This window comes from Cataglyphis hispanica, chromosome 5 (assembly GCF_021464435.1).
Source record: "Cataglyphis hispanica isolate Lineage 1 chromosome 5, ULB_Chis1_1.0, whole genome shotgun sequence".
NCBI classification, from domain to species: Eukaryota; Metazoa; Arthropoda; class Insecta; order Hymenoptera; family Formicidae; genus Cataglyphis; species Cataglyphis hispanica.
Genome location: NC_065958.1, coordinates 673,666 through 695,119, shown reverse-complemented (window position 1 = coordinate 695,119; position 21,454 = coordinate 673,666). Strand labels below are relative to the sequence as shown.

General features: G+C 36.5%; 1 protein-coding gene across 14 annotated transcripts in view; it reads right to left on the bottom strand.

The window, feature by feature from the left end:
• Positions 1-21,454, bottom strand: part of LOC126849748 (bromodomain adjacent to zinc finger domain protein 2B-like) — a 178,368-nt gene that overhangs the window by 6,020 nt on the left and 150,894 nt on the right. For 3 of the 14 annotated variants that reach the window (XM_050591912.1, XM_050591913.1, XM_050591919.1), the window contains 22 exons: positions 20,637-20,822; positions 19,846-20,008; positions 19,738-19,755; positions 19,269-19,515; positions 18,191-18,476; positions 17,170-17,552; positions 16,908-16,982; positions 16,529-16,831; positions 16,012-16,286; positions 15,339-15,420; positions 12,295-12,900; positions 8,308-8,373; positions 8,119-8,163; positions 6,497-6,550; positions 5,255-5,453; positions 5,008-5,127; positions 3,569-4,142; positions 3,129-3,348; positions 2,284-3,052; positions 1,941-2,222; positions 1,345-1,843; positions 715-1,063 (listed from right to left, as the gene is read on the bottom strand). In XM_050591912.1, coding sequence (XP_050447869.1) covers positions 715-1,063; positions 1,345-1,843; positions 1,941-2,222; positions 2,284-3,052; positions 3,129-3,348; positions 3,569-4,142; positions 5,008-5,127; positions 5,255-5,453; positions 6,497-6,550; positions 8,119-8,163; positions 8,308-8,373; positions 12,295-12,900; positions 15,339-15,420; positions 16,012-16,286; positions 16,529-16,831; positions 16,908-16,982; positions 17,170-17,552; positions 18,191-18,476; positions 19,269-19,515; positions 19,738-19,755; positions 19,846-20,008; positions 20,637-20,822 — 5,801 coding nt within the window. Of the gene's footprint in view, positions 1-714; positions 1,064-1,344; positions 1,844-1,940; positions 2,223-2,283; positions 3,053-3,128; positions 3,349-3,568; positions 4,143-5,007; positions 5,128-5,254; positions 5,454-6,496; positions 6,551-8,118; positions 8,164-8,307; positions 8,374-12,294; positions 12,901-15,338; positions 15,421-16,011; positions 16,287-16,528; positions 16,844-16,907; positions 16,983-17,169; positions 17,553-18,190; positions 18,477-19,268; positions 19,516-19,737; positions 19,756-19,845; positions 20,009-20,636; positions 20,823-21,454 lie in introns of all 14 variants that reach the window. The other 11 variants (XM_050591920.1, XM_050591914.1, XM_050591916.1 and 8 more) reach the window with 11 other exon arrangements.

The window sequence follows — 21,454 nt, the reverse complement described above, 5'->3', positions numbered from 1 at the left end:
CAATCACATAATAATGAATACAACTTAAATCGTGCCATAATAAGAATGTGAACTACAGTAAATGAATGACAAAAATAGCAATAAGATTTTTCGGAATGCACTAGAGGATCTGAAAAAAGCGGACTAAAAGAACATAAAAGTTAGAAACAGACATTAAAAATAATAATAATAAAAAAAAACAAATTAAATAGTAAGCGGCAGTTTTGCATGCAACCGTTACGTTAAACTCTGACCACCATTAAATGTACATTCTTTAACATTTATTCTTTGATTTTTGTTATGTAATTTATACATTATGCATATACGTTATTAATATTCAATTTATGAATAGGATTCATCTCAACAAACGCGCGAATCAATTTTGGTATATTAATTGCATTCGCATAAATTAAGATGAATGAAGCAAGGGCGGGCATCGCGCGAACAGAGCGAAATTCAACGGATGTATGCAAATTTCATTGCCATATTCTTCGCACACGTGACAATATACATTAGAATTTTGGAATGAAATTGGAAGCGGATGTATTGTGAGAGCAGTCGCAATGAGAAGCGTATCGTTAGGTCATCGAATCGAATAAACACCTGTCGATATTCATTCGAAGCGACGTACGCTATCTCTGTGAGCCATCGAACAGAAGAGGACAAGAGTATATTAGGTATAGGAACAGGAGCAGCAAAGGATGATTCGGTTAGTAAGTTAGTGCGAATACCCACAGAGGTCTGAGAAGTAGTCAATAGCTGTTTGTACTGATTGGTAGCTTTGAGTGAGACGCAGCGGTTTCGTAGCTTGGCGCAGACCGAGTTTCTAGCTGTTGTTAGACTCACAGCCTTCATGATGCTCTTGTCCCAAGCGATGCTGGCCTCAAGCATGTAAAGCGCCATAGCGAGTTGCGCCGATGTATGAGCACGCGCGGTTGCCTCTCGCCAAGTATTCAGACCCCGTGGTGTCGTTTCCTCCGGCGGTGCGGGTGCCTGGTTATTCTGCTCCGAATTATTCGAATTGTTTGCGTTGGCGGCCGCCGCCTGTTCCGCCTTAAGAGCCGCCAGGTTGGGATCTCCAGTACTACGCAATTACGATTATCAGTTTAATTAAACTTGTTGATCAGACAATTCAAATTAAATGCTAATTGTTTAATAATAGTAATACAAAATATATTAATTAATCGGATTCCATTTAACAGGAAGAAAGAAATTTATTTGTATGTGTGTATCTATGTTAATGAGATCATCTTTAAAAATTTGTTGTGCAAAATACATTTTTTTTTCTTATTACAAAATGTCAAAAATTATGATATAATAATTATAGTATAAAATAAAAATAATTATTAAGAATTATTATCTTACCAAACGCCTAAAGGTGGTTTCAAGTATCTTCTTTCTATAGCCGCCTCCAAGGAAAGTAACCTTTGTCGTGCTTGCTCGACTGCGCTAATCTTCTCCATCTCATTCAACTTTTCGATTTCCTCGGCTTCCTCGGTTCCCGCTCGCGGTGGAAGCTTCCAGCCTTTGACTTGCATGCTAGCATTAGCTACTTTGTCTTCAAGAGCTTCCACCTGTTCCAAGAGCTGGGCATCTACGCGCAGAGCAACCTGTTCGCTCCAGTCGCTCGGATTATCAGGCTTCGGAATTGGCGTATCGGGATCATCTGGTTCCGCTTGAAGTTCCGTTGCGACAGTGTTACCAGGATCGACATTAATTTTACCTGTTACGGCCAGGAAAGATTCCATTGTTGCCCATGTTGTGCGCTTCAATTCCTTCTCACGGACGCCGCGTGAATGTAGATGCTCAAGGAGTTCTTGGAACGTGTCAACGTCTGTTATTCTCCACCAGCCATATCTCAGATCTATAAATTCATTTAAAAAATTGGAAAACACAATCATATATTTGCATGCATATGCATTCATATGTATTCTTATTTTAATATTCGCGAATTAATTTACCTTTCGGTACCGGTTTGGCTTCACCAGGAGGCGGTAAACCATGAACTTTCAAATATTCCAATTGCACTGCCTCATCTTGAGTCAAAATCAGGGGCGCTGGACTGTCGCATCTATCGTAATTGGGACTGGCTGGCGGCGGGAATACGGGAATTCTCAACTCGGTCGGCTCGGCTATGCCAAATATTTGCTTAGTGCTAGGTCCCGGGGTATCACACGTTTCTCGCGGTAAGATGGAAAACCAATTAGGCTCGGTATTGCTGCTGTCTGAAATAATCGACATAACTAACATTTATTAAAAATATTGAAGAGTCTGTTCTAAATATTAGGATTTATAAAAACTCACTAGAAATGAAGGAGCCATTGAGTTCTTTCCCGTTGTGCAAATTATTGATGTGGTTGAACTTGTCACCATTTGGTATCGTCTCAACGATTTTGTCTTCCATTGTTTTTACTAGAGGTTTCGTATCTTCGTCCATCTCCTCATTCTCCTTCTTTATTTTTTCGGTTTTCATATCGATATCCATACTGATCACCTCCGTCTCCTGCTTTATTTCCTCGGACGTGACATTCGTCTTTGCATCTGTCATCGTACTATCAACATCGTTGTTTCTATTCCTTTTCTCCTCTTCCACATTTTCGGAATTCCCCGAACCACAGTTTTGCATAGGTTCCTTTTTATAATTGATTTCGTTCACTTCGGATTTCACTTTATCGCCACCATGGAATTTCATATCTACATCCTGTTCGTTCAAATTGAACTTCTTTTCATCTTTGACTTCGTTCGGCGCTTCATTCTCGCGATTTTCACAATTCTTGCTTTCGCTTTCTGATTTCTCCTCGGCTTTTTCTTCCACTGGCATATTTTTGTATTTTTCGTCTAGCTCTGCTTGGAGTTCGAGAATTTCCGGTTCAGCGCTCTCCATAGCTTCCACAAAGATGCCGCCGGCGGATGCCAACTCCCAATATCTCCTCCAATACCTGTCTTGACCAAAGATATGCGCCCGGAGTTGCTTCGACGAACTATTCAACTTTTGCAATTGTTCCTCCGATTGCTTCAATAGTTTATCCAATTTCTTACCCAATTCTTCACCAGACAGATTTTTATCTTCCTCCTAAACAGGTTTGAATTTTGTTTATATATAATACAAAATAAATTTTCAAATCAACTATATCAATGCTTTCTAATACCTCTTCCGGTTGAGTGCCTTCGCTCTCATTTTCGGACATGTCTTCTACTTCATCCTCGTGGTGAATCTCGTCCGGCGTAGGCGTCGTACCTACAGCAGTTGATGTGGTATTATTTTCTTCCTCGCCTTCCTTTTTCTCAATAGTGATTGTGTCGCCAATCTTATTCACGATCACACCCACAGCCTCCATCCGAACTTTTCGACCATGTAATTGTCTAAGTCTATATAAACGTAAACAAGGAAAAAGAATATTATTAAGGCAGCTTAAAAGCAAAACAATATTAAATTTTTAAATAATTTTGAATATTTTTAAATAAAATAGATTATTTAAGTTGTAATATATCTTTGATAAACAATGTTCTTTATCATAGATTTAACAGCTTTTAATTAATTAATTATTATTTCATCTATCTCAACTTTTGTTCATATAATGCAACTTACTTTCTAATCTTAGTATCCAATACGAATCTCTCCTTTCTCAGCTGAGCCACCGTCTCTAGGCTACCTTCTATCTGTCTGATCACAGCCTTATTTTGCAGCAGCTCGTTACAGAGAAAAGCGAGCATTTGCGCTTTATGCGTCGGGTTCAACGCTAGAAAAGGCTTATCCCGTAATCTTTCCGACATCCTCCATGTTTCGTTGTTATGTAGATGCTCATAGAACTGTGCGTTCTTTCCCGAGCAGGTTGAAGCGTAGTCGCCGCCGTTCTGATGATGATCGGCAAACTTTTTGTCGCGTTCACGTTCAAGGCACACCCCCGTCAAAGCCTTCACCTCGCCGGTTGCGTTCGCGTACAAATAAATTCGCAGAACCTCGCTGATATTGGCATGAGTGATGTCAGCTTGACGTAAACTTTGACCCAAGCCTGTGGTGTGTCTGGCCGGTTGCGGGATTCCTGGATCTTCAATAGCGCACACCAACAGATGTGTCATAACCGACAACATTTCCTCCTCCGCTTCTTCATCATTGAGAAGAGCGAGTTGAAGACTCTTAAGACTTGGTAGCGAGTCCATATCTAGAAAAAGGAATGCGGTAATGACGAAAGCCTAAATAAAATAACAAATGGTCTTCTTCTGATATATATACAGAATGTCCTAGACCACCCGTACACCCCTTTTTTTTCAAAATCTAAGCATTTTAGAGAAAAACATTTTGAACAAAAATTGTATGATTTTGAGGGGAACATAAGATGGTGTCATTGGTTTGACCTTGGATGGCATCGTTAAGGTCAAGTCAAGGACACCTTTAATTTCTTAAATAGAATCCCCTATTTTTTATTGCATATTCTTATAGCTTATGTCGAGAGCTTTCCAAAACACTATAATAAAGTTTTTTTTTCATTAAGAATTTTTTGAGTTATTTTGTATCTTAATCTGACATATTTTAGTATAAAATATAAAATATCTTGAAAATTATTTAGTGTTCGATAATTGTATCGTAATATTTTTATGTACAGAATAATAAGATGTATCAAATGGTATACAGAAAATAATTGTTTTTTAAAAAAAGTATGCAATTATTTGCAATATATTCTTTTATAATAATTATTTATTTTTTCTTTAGTCAGATTAAGATACAAAATAACTCAAAAAATTCTTAATGAAAAAATATTTTATTATAGTTTTTTGGAAAGCTCTCGACATAAGCTATAAGAATATGTAATAAAAAATAGGGGATTCCATTTAAGAAATTAAAGGTGTCCTTGACTTGACCTTAATGATGCCATTCAAGGTCAAACCAATGACACCATCTTATGTTCTCCTTAAAACCATACAATTTTTGTTCAAAACGTTTTTCTCTAAAATGCTTAGGTTTTGAAAAAAAAAGGGGTGTACGAGTGGTTTAGGACACCCTGTATTTGTCATATTAAATGTCCTCACCAAATCCCAAAGTCTCCCCGAAATTATGTAGAAATTCGAAGACCATGACGATGTCCGCGAACGCTTGTCCGGGCAGCTTAAGTCCAGGTATTCTCTTGAGTTCTGGCAGTGATCTGTGATCTGAAAAATTGCACACTCGTTAGTCAGAAACGCGCGAACTTTGCATTTAAGTTCTCAGCTCATTACGTGACGTAGTAATAGCAATGCTCTTATCGCATGAAATCGATCGAATGTTTTATTCTCGCACCTGTCAGCTCCATATCCTCGACGGGCTTGCGAATTTGTTCGATCAATTCCATCTCGATTCTCCTCTGCTCCGCCCGTTTCTCCTTCGTCGCTATTCTTTCAGCCCTGGCTTCCAGCCGTTTCTTCTCCCTTTCCTCCATCTTTCGACGATTCTCCAGTGCTCGTACCAAAGCCATGTGTTGCCTTCTTCTTTCCCTCTCCTACGATCGTTGTTCATCATTACAATAACACGCATGTGAAATTAATTAATGTGCTCATGCAGATAATGTCGAATCAAAACAAAATTATACAAAGAAGACGAATGTAATATACGAAGATTCTTCGTTGGCAAAGCACAGTATGTATGTAAAGTGGAAAATCATGAAAGAAGCTATTCTTTTTTAAAAATACTGTTCGGTGAGCACTTTGAGTGAACTTCCTCGAAATCTATATATTTTGAACAATTATTAAAATTTTTCTCACGGAGGGAGAGTACGCTACACTTTCTTGAGCATTTATTGTATGTATAACGTCTATTTAATTGTTTGCATAAATAAATATTTTAATTAAATGATAAATATACATAGTCCCTTAATGATTTTCCACTCTGTATTTGTGGCACGCACAGGTAATAGGACAAACTCTACTACCGTCCCAAATTCTCTTCCACGCACTACATATTACATTATCATCAAACGGATGCATTGATAATTATAGGAGGAATCATACGGCCCATTGCGGATACCGTTTTTCTTGTATCGCGAAGAGAAAACCGTGCAAAACAGATCTAATATCACCCGAATTACTCGAGTATTTCTCTCTCAACCCTGAAATTTGTAAAAATCTCAAGCTTTTTCTATCAAATATCATTAATATGGGGTAAAACAAGCGAGAAATCTGTTTCTCTAGCACTGAACTTGGAACAACGTCTGTCTTTACAGAATAAGCTTGTGAATTGTAATGATTGTGAAAGCTGAAGCAGATGCCAATTGAGTAAGATGCAACTTGTCGCGTTACAGACAAAGATGATGTGCGTTAACGTAACGTGAATCGTGTCCGTATAGAGGCAATTACATTAGATTTCTAACGATGCTCATCAAGACTCGAGAAAATGTAACGCAAAAAATCAATTTGTTCAGTTGCAGTTCACCGCAGTTTATGATGTAAGTCGCAGAGTCGATGGTGTGAGTTAGTTGCGAGAGCGATTATTAATTCGTTACTATCGTTCCTATTCGTTAGATGCTAGATTGGGTATATGACATACCAGCTCGACGGTGTAGAGCATCTCGCGCTGCTTGGTGAGCTCCTGCATGTACATCTGCGGCACAAAACACATCCACAATCCACTAGTGCTCAAGACACCGCTACGCTCCATCTAACAATCTTTCTCACTCTCTAACGTATAAACGTTCTCTACTCTTATCAGCTGTCTTTCTGTCACACAATTAAACCGTACAGAGCATGAACGATCATCTCGCGACAAGATTGTTGGATAATGCGCACGAATGGTTACGTTGGATTTATTTTTTTTTTTTTTTCTGGATTTAGAAGTAAAGCGCGCTAAATGATAGCGGAGTGTCTCATCTTCATCTTTGCAAATTTACAGTCGATCAAAGACTTATTGGCAGAAAAACTTGATGCAGGATATCGTATAAAAACTTTGCAAATTTCAATCAAAAATTCGTCTGCGAATAAAACTTATAACGATGAAGATTGAACATTCTATATATGATGATATGCGAATGAATTACACTTTCCCGAAAATGATATATTAATCGCATTAGCAATTTTGTTTTTTCATGTTGACGAATAATGAGTTAGATTGTTAGAGCTATAGATCTAAAATAGATTGTTAGATCTTTCTAAGTAAATATCTACAATCAAATACTAAAGTGATATGTAAAATAATGACCCTATAATTTCCAAATTAATATATATTAAACTCGATATACTCTCCATGTATACCAATTTTTATATATAATTACAGTTTAATTACTTATATTCTTATATAGTTTTAATTTTTATCATTCGTATTTAGTTTATTCAAAATAATAATAAGAACTCAGAGTTTCTTGTTATCAAAATAGAACACAATACTTTAAAATAATGACATGAATAAATCTTAATAAGGATTATTTTTTCAAGTGTTGCAGAATATTACATATTTTTTAAACATAGAAAAGAGATCATGATATACTTTTTTAATATATATATATAAAAAAAAAGATAAATTTAATAGACTTTAGAACATTAAATATTTTAAATTGACTTTATAGAATATATTTTAGGTAATATATATTTTCTTGATTATATTAAAAGAGTAAAGTCTCTGTAATTTTTAATTTACGATGCCAAAGGATTTAATAATTAAATTTTGAACACAAATATTACTACAAAAAAGTTGCATGCAAATTACACACAAAATTTCTACTACTAATAAATACTATTTCTGGGATATATCTTGTGTTTAAGTACAAGTAAAATCGATTTTATAATTGTAATAGATCGATTTATCATTGTAATAATGATTAATAAATCTAATAAGATGTATATATCATATAAAATATTCCGCTTCACGTGTATTTATAATATTTAAAATATTTTTATTTTGAATAAATTCTCCTTTTCTCAACAAACAAAGCTTTCTGTTTTTCTGTTTATTCCACTCCTATGCAAAGTAGAAAATCTTCAATTTTATATCGTAAAAATAAACAGGAGACAATACAGACGATAAAAGTAAAACGGAGCACTTCTACATCTACGAGAGTCTCACACCCACGCACACACGCACGCACACACACACACACACACACACGCGCGCGCGCGCTAATCTACAGCGACGACACGATTGACGGGCGAACGATTCACGTTAAATCAAAAACTCACCTGTTCCTTCAGCATGACCGCTTGCTGCCGTTTTAGCTCTCGTTCCTGAGAAATAAAAAATTCTTTAATACAATTCTGGAAAGACACAATAGTACGTGATCATTCGCGTTCGTGTGAGAGTTTTATATTTCACGGGATAATTGAAGAAGAACAGGACAAGCATTAACATAATAACGATTAGTGAATTACCTGTTGCTTCCTTTGTTGTTCTTCCAGTCGCATCTTCTCCACCTCTTCCTGCCGTTTTTTCCGCGCCTGCGTACATGCCATACACACATCACTCGCATCCGTAATCATTTTTATAAGGAGGAAACTTAAGCAATTTTGACCTCGCAGAATTACTCGAAATTTACGACAAGAGAAAGAGACACTGTTCCGGCAAACGAACAAAACCGTTATCTCGTTATCGGTATTGATAATTAGCTGGCTAATTGGACTTCTAATTAATATCCCTTACTAATTTGTCGTCAGCGACGATCGAGGGGGCTTGTGGGAGCAAAGATGCTATTCAATCTTGTTACTACAGATAGATCATATTTCGGTTTGAGTCCGATATAAGATAATTACATTTTTCTTTACAATTATATATTATTTGACATTTATTATTACTCGAGAAGCAAAGCTGTAATATAAAAATTATCTTATAAAATGTATACGCAATCTACACGACATTACCTTGTAAAATAATTTTCAGAAATACTTGTCAATTTTTTTCAACTTCTATGTTTATTAAAGTTATACAGAAAGTACAGTGTAGAAACATGTTGAAATTCTCAAAAATTCATTTCTAGATTTACTTGTCGTATCAATGTGAAATTTTTATTGACGTTCATAAATATGTGCCTTGCGAAAAAAGAAATTAACATCATCTTTAAAAGCGTCCGTCTCGATCTTCGCTTTGTGAGCTCTTTTCGATTTTACGATTGTATGCCTCGTTTTTTGGATGGAAATAAATTCTCGTCGACGGGCTCAACTCGACGAATAACTAGCCCGACAAGTTTGTTTTATTCGTGAAAGGGGGGGGGGATGATCTTCTTCTACGAGTTTTCATTTTCGATTTCGTGACGTTCGTAGTGTAATTGTGATTCGAAGGCTACGTGTGAAAAGCGATGTCTAAGTAGCACAGATCAATGACAGGGGTTAAGCACTACTCTAGAATTCGGGAATGTAGCCGGAAATTAATATGTGGTTATTACTCTAAATGACACATCATTCGAATTTGAAGTCCAATCCTTCCTTAATGCAAATTTCACGAATGAGCTCAGTGCTTATTCAATAAAATGGCATTTGACTAAATCATCAATAGTTCATTAAGCTCACTTTCTACGTAAATCAAAAATAAGATCTTTCTCTTATAAATTTGCATCCCTTTATATATATATATATATATATATATATATATATATATATATGCACGTTAATTTACAGAATTAGAAACTTATGCCAGTTCTTACTGAGCCTTCAAATTGCAAATTGCATCCTTCCCGACTACGCTCATGCTAAATTCTAAATCTGTATCTCTACTTCGGGAAGGAAAAAATGTAGCGCGTAGTTAACTTTTGTTCCCGTCGACTCGGCGACCGATTATCGTGCTCTCGTGGATTCTTTATCATCGGATATGCTCATCGAAATGTCGCAGTCGCGGAATAACGCACGCTCAGTTTCTACATACCGATAATCATTGCATATTAAATCAGCGCAATCGGTCCTCAAAAATCCTCGTATAAAGAGAGAAAGAGAGAGAGAGAGAGAGAGAGAGAGAGAGAGAGAGAGAGAGAGAGAGAGAGAGAGAGAGAGAAAGAGAGAGAAAAAGAGAGAAAGAGTAGCAAAGGCATGCGAGATTTAATATAAAACTCCACCAAGAAAGTAGAGTGGCGTATGTATACGCCGATACAGTAGCCAAGCATAACGAAGAACGACTCGCTCGTGAATTATCTGTGAATGAATTCGACAGCAAAAACACGAATTGTGAAATAATTATATATACTTAATTATTATATAAATATATAGAGGAAAGACTATGAGAGTTATAACGAGTGAGCGTTATGTGAAAACCAACACCATTATATAAAAGACCGTAGAGAATTAGAAGAACATGTGATGAAAAAGTGAAAAAACCTTAGCGTGCATGCAAGGAGCCAAGCAAATATACTCGCCTATGTATGCACATATTATATCAATGGTACGTATATATATATATGTCCCATTGTTCAAAAGCTGATAAAACATTAGGCTAATGTGTTGTTTCACCTATGAATATAAAATGTCACAGTAGATAATACATAGTATATAGAAAGTATATGTATATATATATATATAATGTGTATATATATATATATATATTTATAAATATATATAAAAGAGTATACGTATATGTATAACAATTAAATTGAGTAAGTATCACACATTTATAACGCGAGTTCACGTGTGTCGCTTTTTCGTTCGCAGTACAATAAAAAGGTAAAGGAAAGCTTTCAAATATATATACTTGGTGTAGCGAATATTCGAATATACTCGTAGAGACAGGTGTTCGAGAAATATGGCATGCTGGATAATCATGTAGCTAGCTGTTATTTTGTATAGTGACAGGAGAAGCTATAGGCACAGGATAGCATTGCGACAGTCGGTTCATATATTATCATATTTATATATCGTGCCTACGAATATATCGTCAGCCTTAACGTGCCTCGATCACAGTGTCGATCTAATATCCCGTGATTCTCGATGGATCGCGCTTCTCCGTCGTCGATTTCGGAAAAGATTACGCTTGCCAACGAGAAGTCGAGATTGACACACATCGATAGTTGCTCTCTTTACAATTTCTCGGCGGATTTCGGATTTCTTTTCCAGAAATTCCTCTCGTCAGGATCGGTTGATAAATTATATTTGTTCAATTCAAATTGCAATATATGAATTGAATCAAAATTGAGTAAATCGATTTTAATTATAGATATGTATTGTGTGTATTGTAAATTTTGAAGTTTCACTCAATATTAAAATATAAAATGAAACAAAATATTTTAATATATAATATTAAAATTATAAAAGAAAAATAATGAAGATTAAACTCGTTAAAAGTAACCCAAGATCTCATATTGATATAAAGAGAATAAGATAAACATCTATTTCATAATAAATTATTTATTACATCACTTTAAAAAATTATTCACGATTGGTAAAAAAATATAATTATGTTTTATCAATTTGTAAACGTGCGAGTTTAATTGAGTAAATCTAACATCAAAAAAATTAAAAATGAAATTCCGAAATCCGCTTGGCCGGACGAAGAGATCGGCCATCCGCTGATCGTGTTTAATCCTACGGAAGCACGGTGGTGGTGAGCATCTATATGCATGTATGTGTGTGTACATGTTCTGTATTTTCCCGTTTTCACATCACTACGTGATTTAATAAGATAGTAGACGCGGAGGTGCTCCGGTAATTCGCGCGACGCCAGTCACAGGCTCGTCTCTTCACCTCGAAAAGTTCTCGAATATTATAATGAGAGTGCTCGAAGAATCGTGAAAACGTTATGAAAAAATATCGCAGAATTTGTAGCATCCGACATTGAAGACTTTGAAAGAGACATTTTTCCAAAAACCTGCAAATGGGGTTTGTTTTGTAGTTTCAAGTTGACGATCTCATCATAAAATTAGTCAAACTACATTTTTTTTATTAAGACAATTCATGCGTTATTATTTGACATTGAAGTTTAAACGTTGAAGAGGCGAGGACTGTAAAATGATAAAATTCATAGAATATTTCGCGTTGGAAGCATTTATAATTGTTCCGCCCGGCGCAAGTACACGTAAAATCGCGGACCGCGGAGCGGGTGTACTCACCCGGTTCCGGTAACCTCCGGGGATCTCTTCGCCCTTCTCACAAATCGTATCCGGATCGCGGCAGATATTAAAGCCAAAATGGGAGAGACAGGGACATCCGGAAGAGTAATAATGATTCTCACAAGACAATATGACAACATTCATTAGTGAATATGATGTGGATTCGATGATGGGTTCAGTTGATGTATAATGTTCGGAGCTTCGAGCTTCGAGATATCGCGTAAAGGAGCAAGGAATCAATGGGGGTACGAGAGAGGATGCGGGCAAGATCGGGACAAACAAGATGATTCTGGGGGAGGGTACGGAGGGGGGGATGCGTCATACGACATCTTACCTCCAGAAGTTCCTGATTCTGCGTCGTCTGGGTCTGTGCCTGCTGGATATTGTCCGGTGGCACATTGATCGTGGTTGTCGTGCCGGTCGACGTGGTCATAGATGACGGGTTCAACGAGGAGGTGAGCGACACTGTCGGCTGCGTGGACGATGTCAAGCCCGCCGACGCCGGCGGTAGGGTCAAGGTGGGGTAAGGTGGCGGGGGCGGCGGCAGCACTACTGGCGGTACCACCTGTACCTGCGGCGGCACCACGACCACGCCAGAGGCCGACGGAGACGGCGTCGTCGTAATCGCCGTCGTCGTCGTCGTCATCGTCAACGCCGCCGGCGTGCAGAGCGTCGTCGACGACGCAAGGGACGACGACATGGACGGCGGCGGCGGCGGCGGCGGCGGCTTCTTCGACGGCACATCCTCGACGTCCGACTGCTGCATCATGTCCCGGTTACGCCAGCTCTCGGCGATGCTCTCGCGATTCTTCCAGATGGTGGCGACCGTACTGCTCGCAAGACCCAACTCGCGAGCCACATCGCTCTTGCTTTTGCCGCGCTCGATCTCTTGGATGATCTTCATTTTCTGCTTGATCGTGAACGCGAGCCGCTTTCGACCCTGCGTTGGTGGTGGTTTCAGGGATGCCCAATATATAATCGATCGCGTTAATCGAGGGGAAGATGGTCGTTTAACGATCACATGCGACTGGCCGGTTCGCGATCGATCGGTAGGGATTGGAACGCAACGATACGCGGAGGTCACTTTAGGCGATTAACAATCGTTACGTGTACGAGAGGTAATAAATTTTGAAGCTTAAATGGATCACACACGATAATATACGAGAAATAAAATCATATGAGAATAAAATATTTTTCTTTCTCTCTTAATACATATACACAAGATATATAAACAATATTCCTTTCCGAGATTAAAGTATCAAATCTAAAATTTCTCGCTATCGAATATTTTACGTGAAGAAAATTAAATAATATTATGGAAAAATTAATTCTGCAAGCGCGTTAGTTTTTCCGCGTTATTATCGCGTTCACATTAATTGATTTAGTAATCGCGATTTTATGAACTCCGCGTGCCGTTCTTTAAAAAGATTAAAGTAAATATAAAGTATATATAATCTCGATAAAGCCAATTTCAAATACTATAAGCACTGAATGCACATGAAAGCGGTTAACCACTTAAAAAGAAATACGCGCGACGTACTTATTAATGTTTATAAACACATTAAATAAATGGAAAATAATTTTTTCGACTATTTTTCGAATAATGTTTTACACAACGTAACAACAACACAATGACACACATAAAATAATATCGTTTTTTAATTAACATCAATATCTTACTAAATTATACCAATTAATTAATCCCTCTAAATGCAATATGCATCGATAACGTACATCTGTTTCACATATTCCGTTCCAAGGAAAAAAAAACGATTAGGATCGGTTATATACGATCTGGGCATCCCTATTTCTCGCGCGTTCTCCACTACATGTGAGCCCACGTGTAGCTACAATTACTACACTATTGTGTCGTCTGACGTCTCCTTCAAATTGCACGGACTCTGTGTGTATGTTTGGGCAAGTGATGTGCGTGTGGATGTGGAATGCGTGTGTGAATGCGAGGGAACAGATGAACGAACGAGTGACAGTGATTGAGGGGGATAGGAATGGTAATCTGGCTTGCGCGAAGGATTCCGCGATAGGTAGGTAGTTTTGGAGGACTATCACAATGGATGGACTTTTTAAAATCTCTACAATCGCGCGCCTCTACTTCGTTGAGGTTTTTGCTTGCGGAGAAAAATTTTTAAAATACGTCGATCAATCTTTATATCATAAGCAAGCATTTTAATATATTACAATATATCTTTAGGTACAAGATTTGAATTAAAAATTTTAAAGGAATCCAATTGTGCACTGAATGAGAAATATTTATGGACAAAAGTAAGAAGATTCTTTATTTAATTTCGATTTTACATCTCGACTTTAAAAATAAATGTTAGATACAATCCCATTTTTTATATGTTATCACGTTCTATTTTAATATCGAATGCTTTCTTCTAACGTAAATTTTCCTTTATCAAAAGCAATTCTCCATTACATATAACTACTTATTCGCAATCAAACAGATAAAAATGATCAAAAGTAAAATATATTAACGATACCTCTCTCTCTCTCTCTCTCTGTTTACAAAAACATCAAGCAGTATCGATTGAAAACGCATGGAATTGTTTAAAAACATATCAAATATCGCGCAAAGAATTTTTTTTGAAATTCAAACCAATACTGGCATCCATATTAATTTATTCACGATTCCTACATTCAAAGTTAAAAAATTCAGCTTTTGTGTATTTTTGAACATACGCCAAAAAGATGTAGTTGACTACACATATAAAAGAGAAAGAGAGAAATAAAACTTTTATTCCTCTTATTAAATAATTTGAATATAAACAAAAATCTCAGCGCAACTTTTTTCTATTTTTCTTGTCCTTTTTTTATCTTGTTCTTAATTTTTTAATTGATAAAGGAAATGAAATCGTTGCTCAGTCCTCAACGAATTTTAGAATGGACAAACGCTCAAAGCTAACAATAATTTGGCGAAATTAAAAAAGGGTAAAAATCAAATAAAAGATAGGTGGGAGGACATGCTGGGTTCTCCTGTCACTATCGCTAGCGGTTGTTTTGGTTGGCTATGGGTGTCTCATGTGTCCTGGGACAATAGGGGTTGTAAGAGGGTTGTTGAACGGATATATAGTATAAGAGAGTTTTTCTATACAAGAATATTCATTAAAAGAGATCGTATAATATGTATATATAGACAGATGTATATATATATATATATATATATATGGAGATAATATATATATATATGTATATATAAATACGGCACACACAGAGAGAGCATGCGACACGCACGACAGGTGGACAAAATACAAAAAACGTAGGTATCCCAAATAGAATAAGAGAACAGTTTTTTTGTGTGAATGAAACAACGAGATCGAGACAAACGTGAAGGAAATTCGGTGCTAGATGTTGACTTACCTCGAGCAGCTGCTGAGTTCTGATCTCCCGTTCCCGTCTCACGGCTTCCTGTCGTTCCGTCTTCTCCTGCTCTTTAATAAGCCTACAGTGAATAAGAATATCATTAAGTTTGCATTATATCCACAAGCGATAAAAACGAACAAATCATTAATCAAGCTTTGCTCGCAACTATCTGTCCGTAAATTTTACAAATGCGGAATCGAGTTCGAATATTAATGTAGTTCCATAACATTCGAATTGTCAGGTTTTCATTCACAATAGTATTTACTGTTACATGTATGCAATAATCTTAAAGCCGAAGAAATTAATGTACGCTAATTAAAAACCAACATGTTTCAATCATGTCACTAGTAATAAAATTCGACGTAGCGCGAGAAATGAATAAATAACCGTTTTTATGACGAGATTAGCATTTCAATAAACTTTATATAATTTATTATTATTTCGACTATTATCGGCAATCATTAATTTTTCGTTATTTTATAAAGTAATTAAAAGCAAATAATAATTTAATATACATTGATTCTAGCTCTAAGTTTTAACATATACCTTTTGTCTATTTAGAAATTTCTTTGACTTCTTAGAAACTTTTTAGAAATTTTATTTTGAAAATTTTGTGGTTGAATAATAAAAATAAAAATCCATGTATATTTTGCATAATCAAATGCCTTACCTAATTTGTTCCTTGTGCCGTAATGCTTCTTCCTTCGCAACCTTCTTCGCATAAGCTAGCTTGTCTCTCTCGTACTGATTATTCGTTCGTCCGTCTCTGAAGCTACTAGCCACTTTCAGCTCCTCTAATCTCCTCGCTACTTCTTGGGCGCCGAGTCTGACGAATTCAGCCTCCGCCAGACCCATCGTTGGCTGCAGGAATTCTCCGACCAATGGACGGGAGGAGAACGAGAAATTGGCGGTCGTTAACTCGGCAGGATTCTGATGCTCCAGAAACTTAAATTAGCAAATAATCATCTTTCAAAAAAAGAGCCAAATAATCTGACCAATTTAACTTTCACCTCTTTCGGTACTATTTCGGTATTATTTCCTTATTTTATATATGTAGCAATGTAGATATCACGATATTAAAAGCAACGACGGACAGTTTAGCAAAATATTTTCAAACTTTCAACAATTTTATACGAATCATTTTTGATAACATACTCTATCAGCAGTAATAATATGTCGCAACCAACCTTCACTAGATCGGGACTGCTCCTAAAAGTTTTCCCGCAGGGACTGTAATATGACACGTCGCCTTTTATTACTCCCGTCTTCCCCAGCCCCTTGATAACCGTTTCACGCTTCCAGCCGCGCTCCAGCGGCATTTGAAGATCTCTCTCGCTGGGCCTGAGCTTTCTCCTCTTCGCGCTAGGTGTACCTTCCGCATTATCGTCATCGGTATCCGTAACGACATCGGTGTTACTGCCGCTCTCGCTGGTCACGTCCATATTACTCTCCTCTCCCGAGACCTCCAGTAACTTGTTTTTCATTTTTTCCTGCAAAGATTTCTATATAGGGAGAATGGTTTTAGTGCGAAATCATAAGTAAAAAAAAAAAAAAAGAAAAACGAACATGGCTTCTCGCCCACGAAGCACGAATTGGTCGAGGTCGCTTCTTCTTCTGTATCTTCGTTAGCAAGTGATAGTACTTTAACAAAAGATAATCCGTAAAGATGTATAAAACTTAGATAATTACAAAAATCAGAATAAAAAAAAAAATCTATTAATTATTCTATTAATTAATTTTATGGCAGCAACGTATCAATTATAACGTGTCAAAATTAATAGCGACAGTAAAAAAAATCTCGTTTGAATTCTGTGGCACCCGTTTTTACCTGGTGTTTGTCATCATTTTGGCTAGCAGAAGCGTGCATCTGATGCGCCAGTATATTCGTTTTCAGCAACGACACTTGGTGAGACAATGGCACACTTGGATCCAAAGTCGGAGTAGGTTTTATCCCTAAAGCTCTGCTCTGAGCCAGCAGCGACGCTACTGTGTTTTTCTTAGGCTTCGACACACCGCGGCCGAGATTTCGCGGCCTACCGTCCTTGTGATGGGTGGCAGTGCTCGCGCTCTCACTTTCCTCGCTACCGCTACTCGGTCGTTGTGGCGAATCCGCAGCGGCGAAGAATTGCGCTAAGGAGGGACTAGGCGATGCCGGGACCGGCACCGAATTCTGCGGCACTCTTCTCGGCTTGGGTCCAGGTTTTCGTCTCGCTGCGATAATTTAGATTAGTTATACTTTGGTCACTACAATCAAATATTATTAGAAAAATTGGTTTCTCCGAACAATAAAAAAAAATAAATTTTTATTTCATCCTCTGAAAAATATAGTTAAAAAAAAAAAAAAAAAAAAAATTATTTTAGTGAAATTCTCGATTTACATTTTCATTTTTGTGAATTTAATAATTGTGAATATAATAATCTTGACAGCTTTTAGAAATAGTATAGATAAAATTTATAGAATAGAGAATATAGAGCGATTATTAATTCTATCGATTAACTCCTTTTCTCTTCTTAGAGTTACTAAATTAAATAATTTTATTTCAATATTTTAGATTTGACAATTAATTTATCAATTTAATATTAACTTTAGTTTATGTCAATTTACTTCAGTTGCTGCTCATAAATTCTATAACAAGTTTTTGAAAAACCGACTTTAAAAGATATTGAAATTCAAACAGATGAACTGAGATTGTAACATTTACAAAAATACTGTCAACTTTCTATTTTTCCATTTTACAAGCAATTTCCCCATCAAATAAAAACAAGCGATGTTTTTACGTCTTACAACAACTTCTTTCAAACGATAACGATAACGGAAGCAAACCACATCGCGCCGAATTTATACTTACATGTTCGATCGGAAGCAAGTAATGACTGGCTTAAATTACTGAGCTGACTGAGCGGCTGACTACAAGAAATCGGCGAACTATTGCTCGTCGTGGCGGGTTTCAGAGAGAGATTTAGGGGCGCGTCCGAATCATTGACATTGTTGTTAGCGTTGCTGCTACTGCTGCTGCTGCTGCTACTACTAGTGTACGTCGGAGGTGCCGACAGAACGGAGCCATTAGTCGAATGAGCCGGTAGTTTGATCACTTCTACTCGATCCACCGAATCTCTGTACTCGTTCGAGTCGGTCTAAGAGAAGACAGAATGCAAAATAATTATGCAATGTAGTGCGCGTTTAACAAATTTTTATATCAAATATAAGACATATTTTGTGAATAATATTCATAGTATTCATAAAAAGTATAAACTATATAGGATGCCTACTCAAATCTTGTAAAAAAATTTCGTGATCTTTCAAGTGATTTTATTGAAAATTCCAAGAAAATATTTTCTTAAATAGTTTTCTAAAATAAATTATTTTATTGTATGCGTTTTCTAATGTTTTTCACTTACACGAAGAAAAAACAAAAAGCACTTAAGTTTCAAGTGCTAGATTTACAAATGTACTGAAAAAAAAAAAAAAAAACTGAATAGCTTTTATTAAAATAAAAATTTTTTACTTGTATAACATTTTCATTTTTTATTACTCAAAATTAAAATAAAGAAAATGTACTATTCAATCTTTTGTTAAGACATTGAATAGAATATCTAAACAGAAATAAATATATATTTATAATATATTTTAAACACATAATTCATAACTTGGCTTATTGGCAGATTACTGTAAGCAGTCTACTGCTTACAGTATAAGAGCAAAATTATCAAAGTAATTTTTGTTTTTCTGAGTACCAATAAAATTCCATGAGTATTTCTTGATTTCTCTAGGAATAAAAAAATTCCCTGAGAATTCCAGGTTTTCCAGAGAATAGACACCCTATATATAAATGACAAATACGTGTAATGTATTATAACTTCTTGTATAATTCTATAAAATTAGAGTATTTTAAAATTACGATAAACGCGTGTGGCGCCTGATCGTACCCCTGTGCGATTATATTTCCTCGGTTCCAGCATCAGCGATGAGGATGACGTGGTGTTTGTCTGATGCGCGCTAAGAGCAGGGACGGGCGGCGGATGTACGCTGACGCTGGGAGTGTCCAAGGATATTGTCTTCTTCCTGCCGCGGTTTGTCGTCCCAGGAACTTTCGGGCCGACTATACTCGACGTGTATTTGATAATCTCCGTATCGGGAGGTAGACGCACACCTCCCAATATACTGCTAGGATCACTGGAGAAAATGTCATTATGACATTATTTATTCAACAACAATTGAGGCAAATAAACTTATGCGATAACGAGAAAGAATGTCTCAAGTAATGAAATTTACGAATCTAATTTTATTAAGGTCTCTATAACCTGGATTTACAGTTAATATGAATACTCTTAAACTGCATACGTATCATAAAACGTTATAAAGCAAATCTATTGCTAATAGACTTAATATATTCACCTTCCTTCCTTCGCGGAACTGTTTCGCAATATGAAAAAATGACAGCGTGAAAAAATAATTCTGATCTTGTACCGTTTACGTACAATTAAAAACACGCAAGATTCTCACCTGACGACATTCGTTTGCGAATTTGGCGTACTGCTGACTGGGGTGCTATGATGAGAGGATGTCACCGGTACTTGAGTGGACACAGGCAGACTGCTGCTCGTCATACTCGGCGTCGTTGAGCTACTACTGCTAGCTGGTGTCTTGTGACTCTTGCTTGACTTAGCTGCTTGGTCATAAAAGCATACACAACAGTGAACATCTCGAATTTATGTAATTTAAATTGTCATAGAAAAATGTCCGCATTCTCGTCTCAATACAAGATCAACGATCCGGCGATTGTCGCGGAAGTAAGTTTTAAACTTTCAGTCTAGTTTCAAGTTCTTATCTCATTAACAAGTAATCTCGTTTATAACTCGAAAGAGAAATAGGGGCGACTCTAGAATTGCATTATTGTAACTTGGAATATAAATGACAAGATGTAAAACGATAAAATATTCATAAATATACAAAATAGAAGATAATTATAACAACAAATTAAAAGAGCAAATATGTAAAATCAGAAGAAAGAATATATTAACTCTGACAAATTTTAGGAGTATAAAAATATCCAAAAAAATAACAAGTCTAGGAATTAAAGATCATATTTCGGAACATGTTGTCGCACAAGTTTAGTCGAGTTAAAAAAAAAACAGAAAAAAAAACAAGACTGTTAAGGATATATGTGGTCCGACTGTTCCAAGCGACGTTGTTATTTCGAAAGTACTCGACTCGATCGAGGATTAAGCGTACGGAGGCGGACAGTTTCTCGAGCATCGTATCATGCAATGTTGCCGATCGTTATTATTACTTACACTTACTGGACTTGTGGGACGAGAGGGACGGGGGATTAAGTAGAGAGGCGGGATAGGGCGGCAGGAGGCTCTCGGTACCGGGTGGAAATCCAGGGAGTCCTGCCGCTCCTTGTAACCTCGCGATATAGTCCTGCGCCGCCAGATGAGAGGCCATTGTCCACCATGCACTGGCTGCCGGATTGATGCCTGCAATATGAATGAATGCCTTCGTTCCGTAAATCCGCTCACTCCGTAAAACTCGATCTTAAACTACATGGCTCGATTGTCACATTCGCAACGAGATACGAAAGATAACTTTTTAGAAATGATAATCGTGTAAATAAACAAGTTTAATGTGTATCCTGCCAAAGTGTAGTATGTAGATATACAGGGTGTCCTAGACCACCCGTACACCCCTTTTCTTTCAAAAACTAAGCATTTTAGAGAAAAACGTTTTGAACAAAAATTGTATGGTTTTGTGGGGAACATAAGATGATGTCATTTGTTTGACCTTGGATGGCATCGTTAAGGTCAAGTCAAGGACTTTTAATTTCTTAAATGGAAACACCCAATTTTTATTGCATATCGCATTCTTGTAGTTTATCTCGAGAGCTTTTCAAAACACTGTAATAAAGTATTTTTTCATTAAGAATTTTTTGAGTTATTTTGTATCTTAATCTGACATATTTTAATATAAAATATAAAATATCTCGAAAATTATTTAGTTTTCGATAATTGTATCGTAATACTTTTATGTACAGAATAATAAGATGAATCAAATAGTGTACAGAAATAATTGTTTTTAAAAAAAAGTATGCAATTATTTGCAATACATTTTT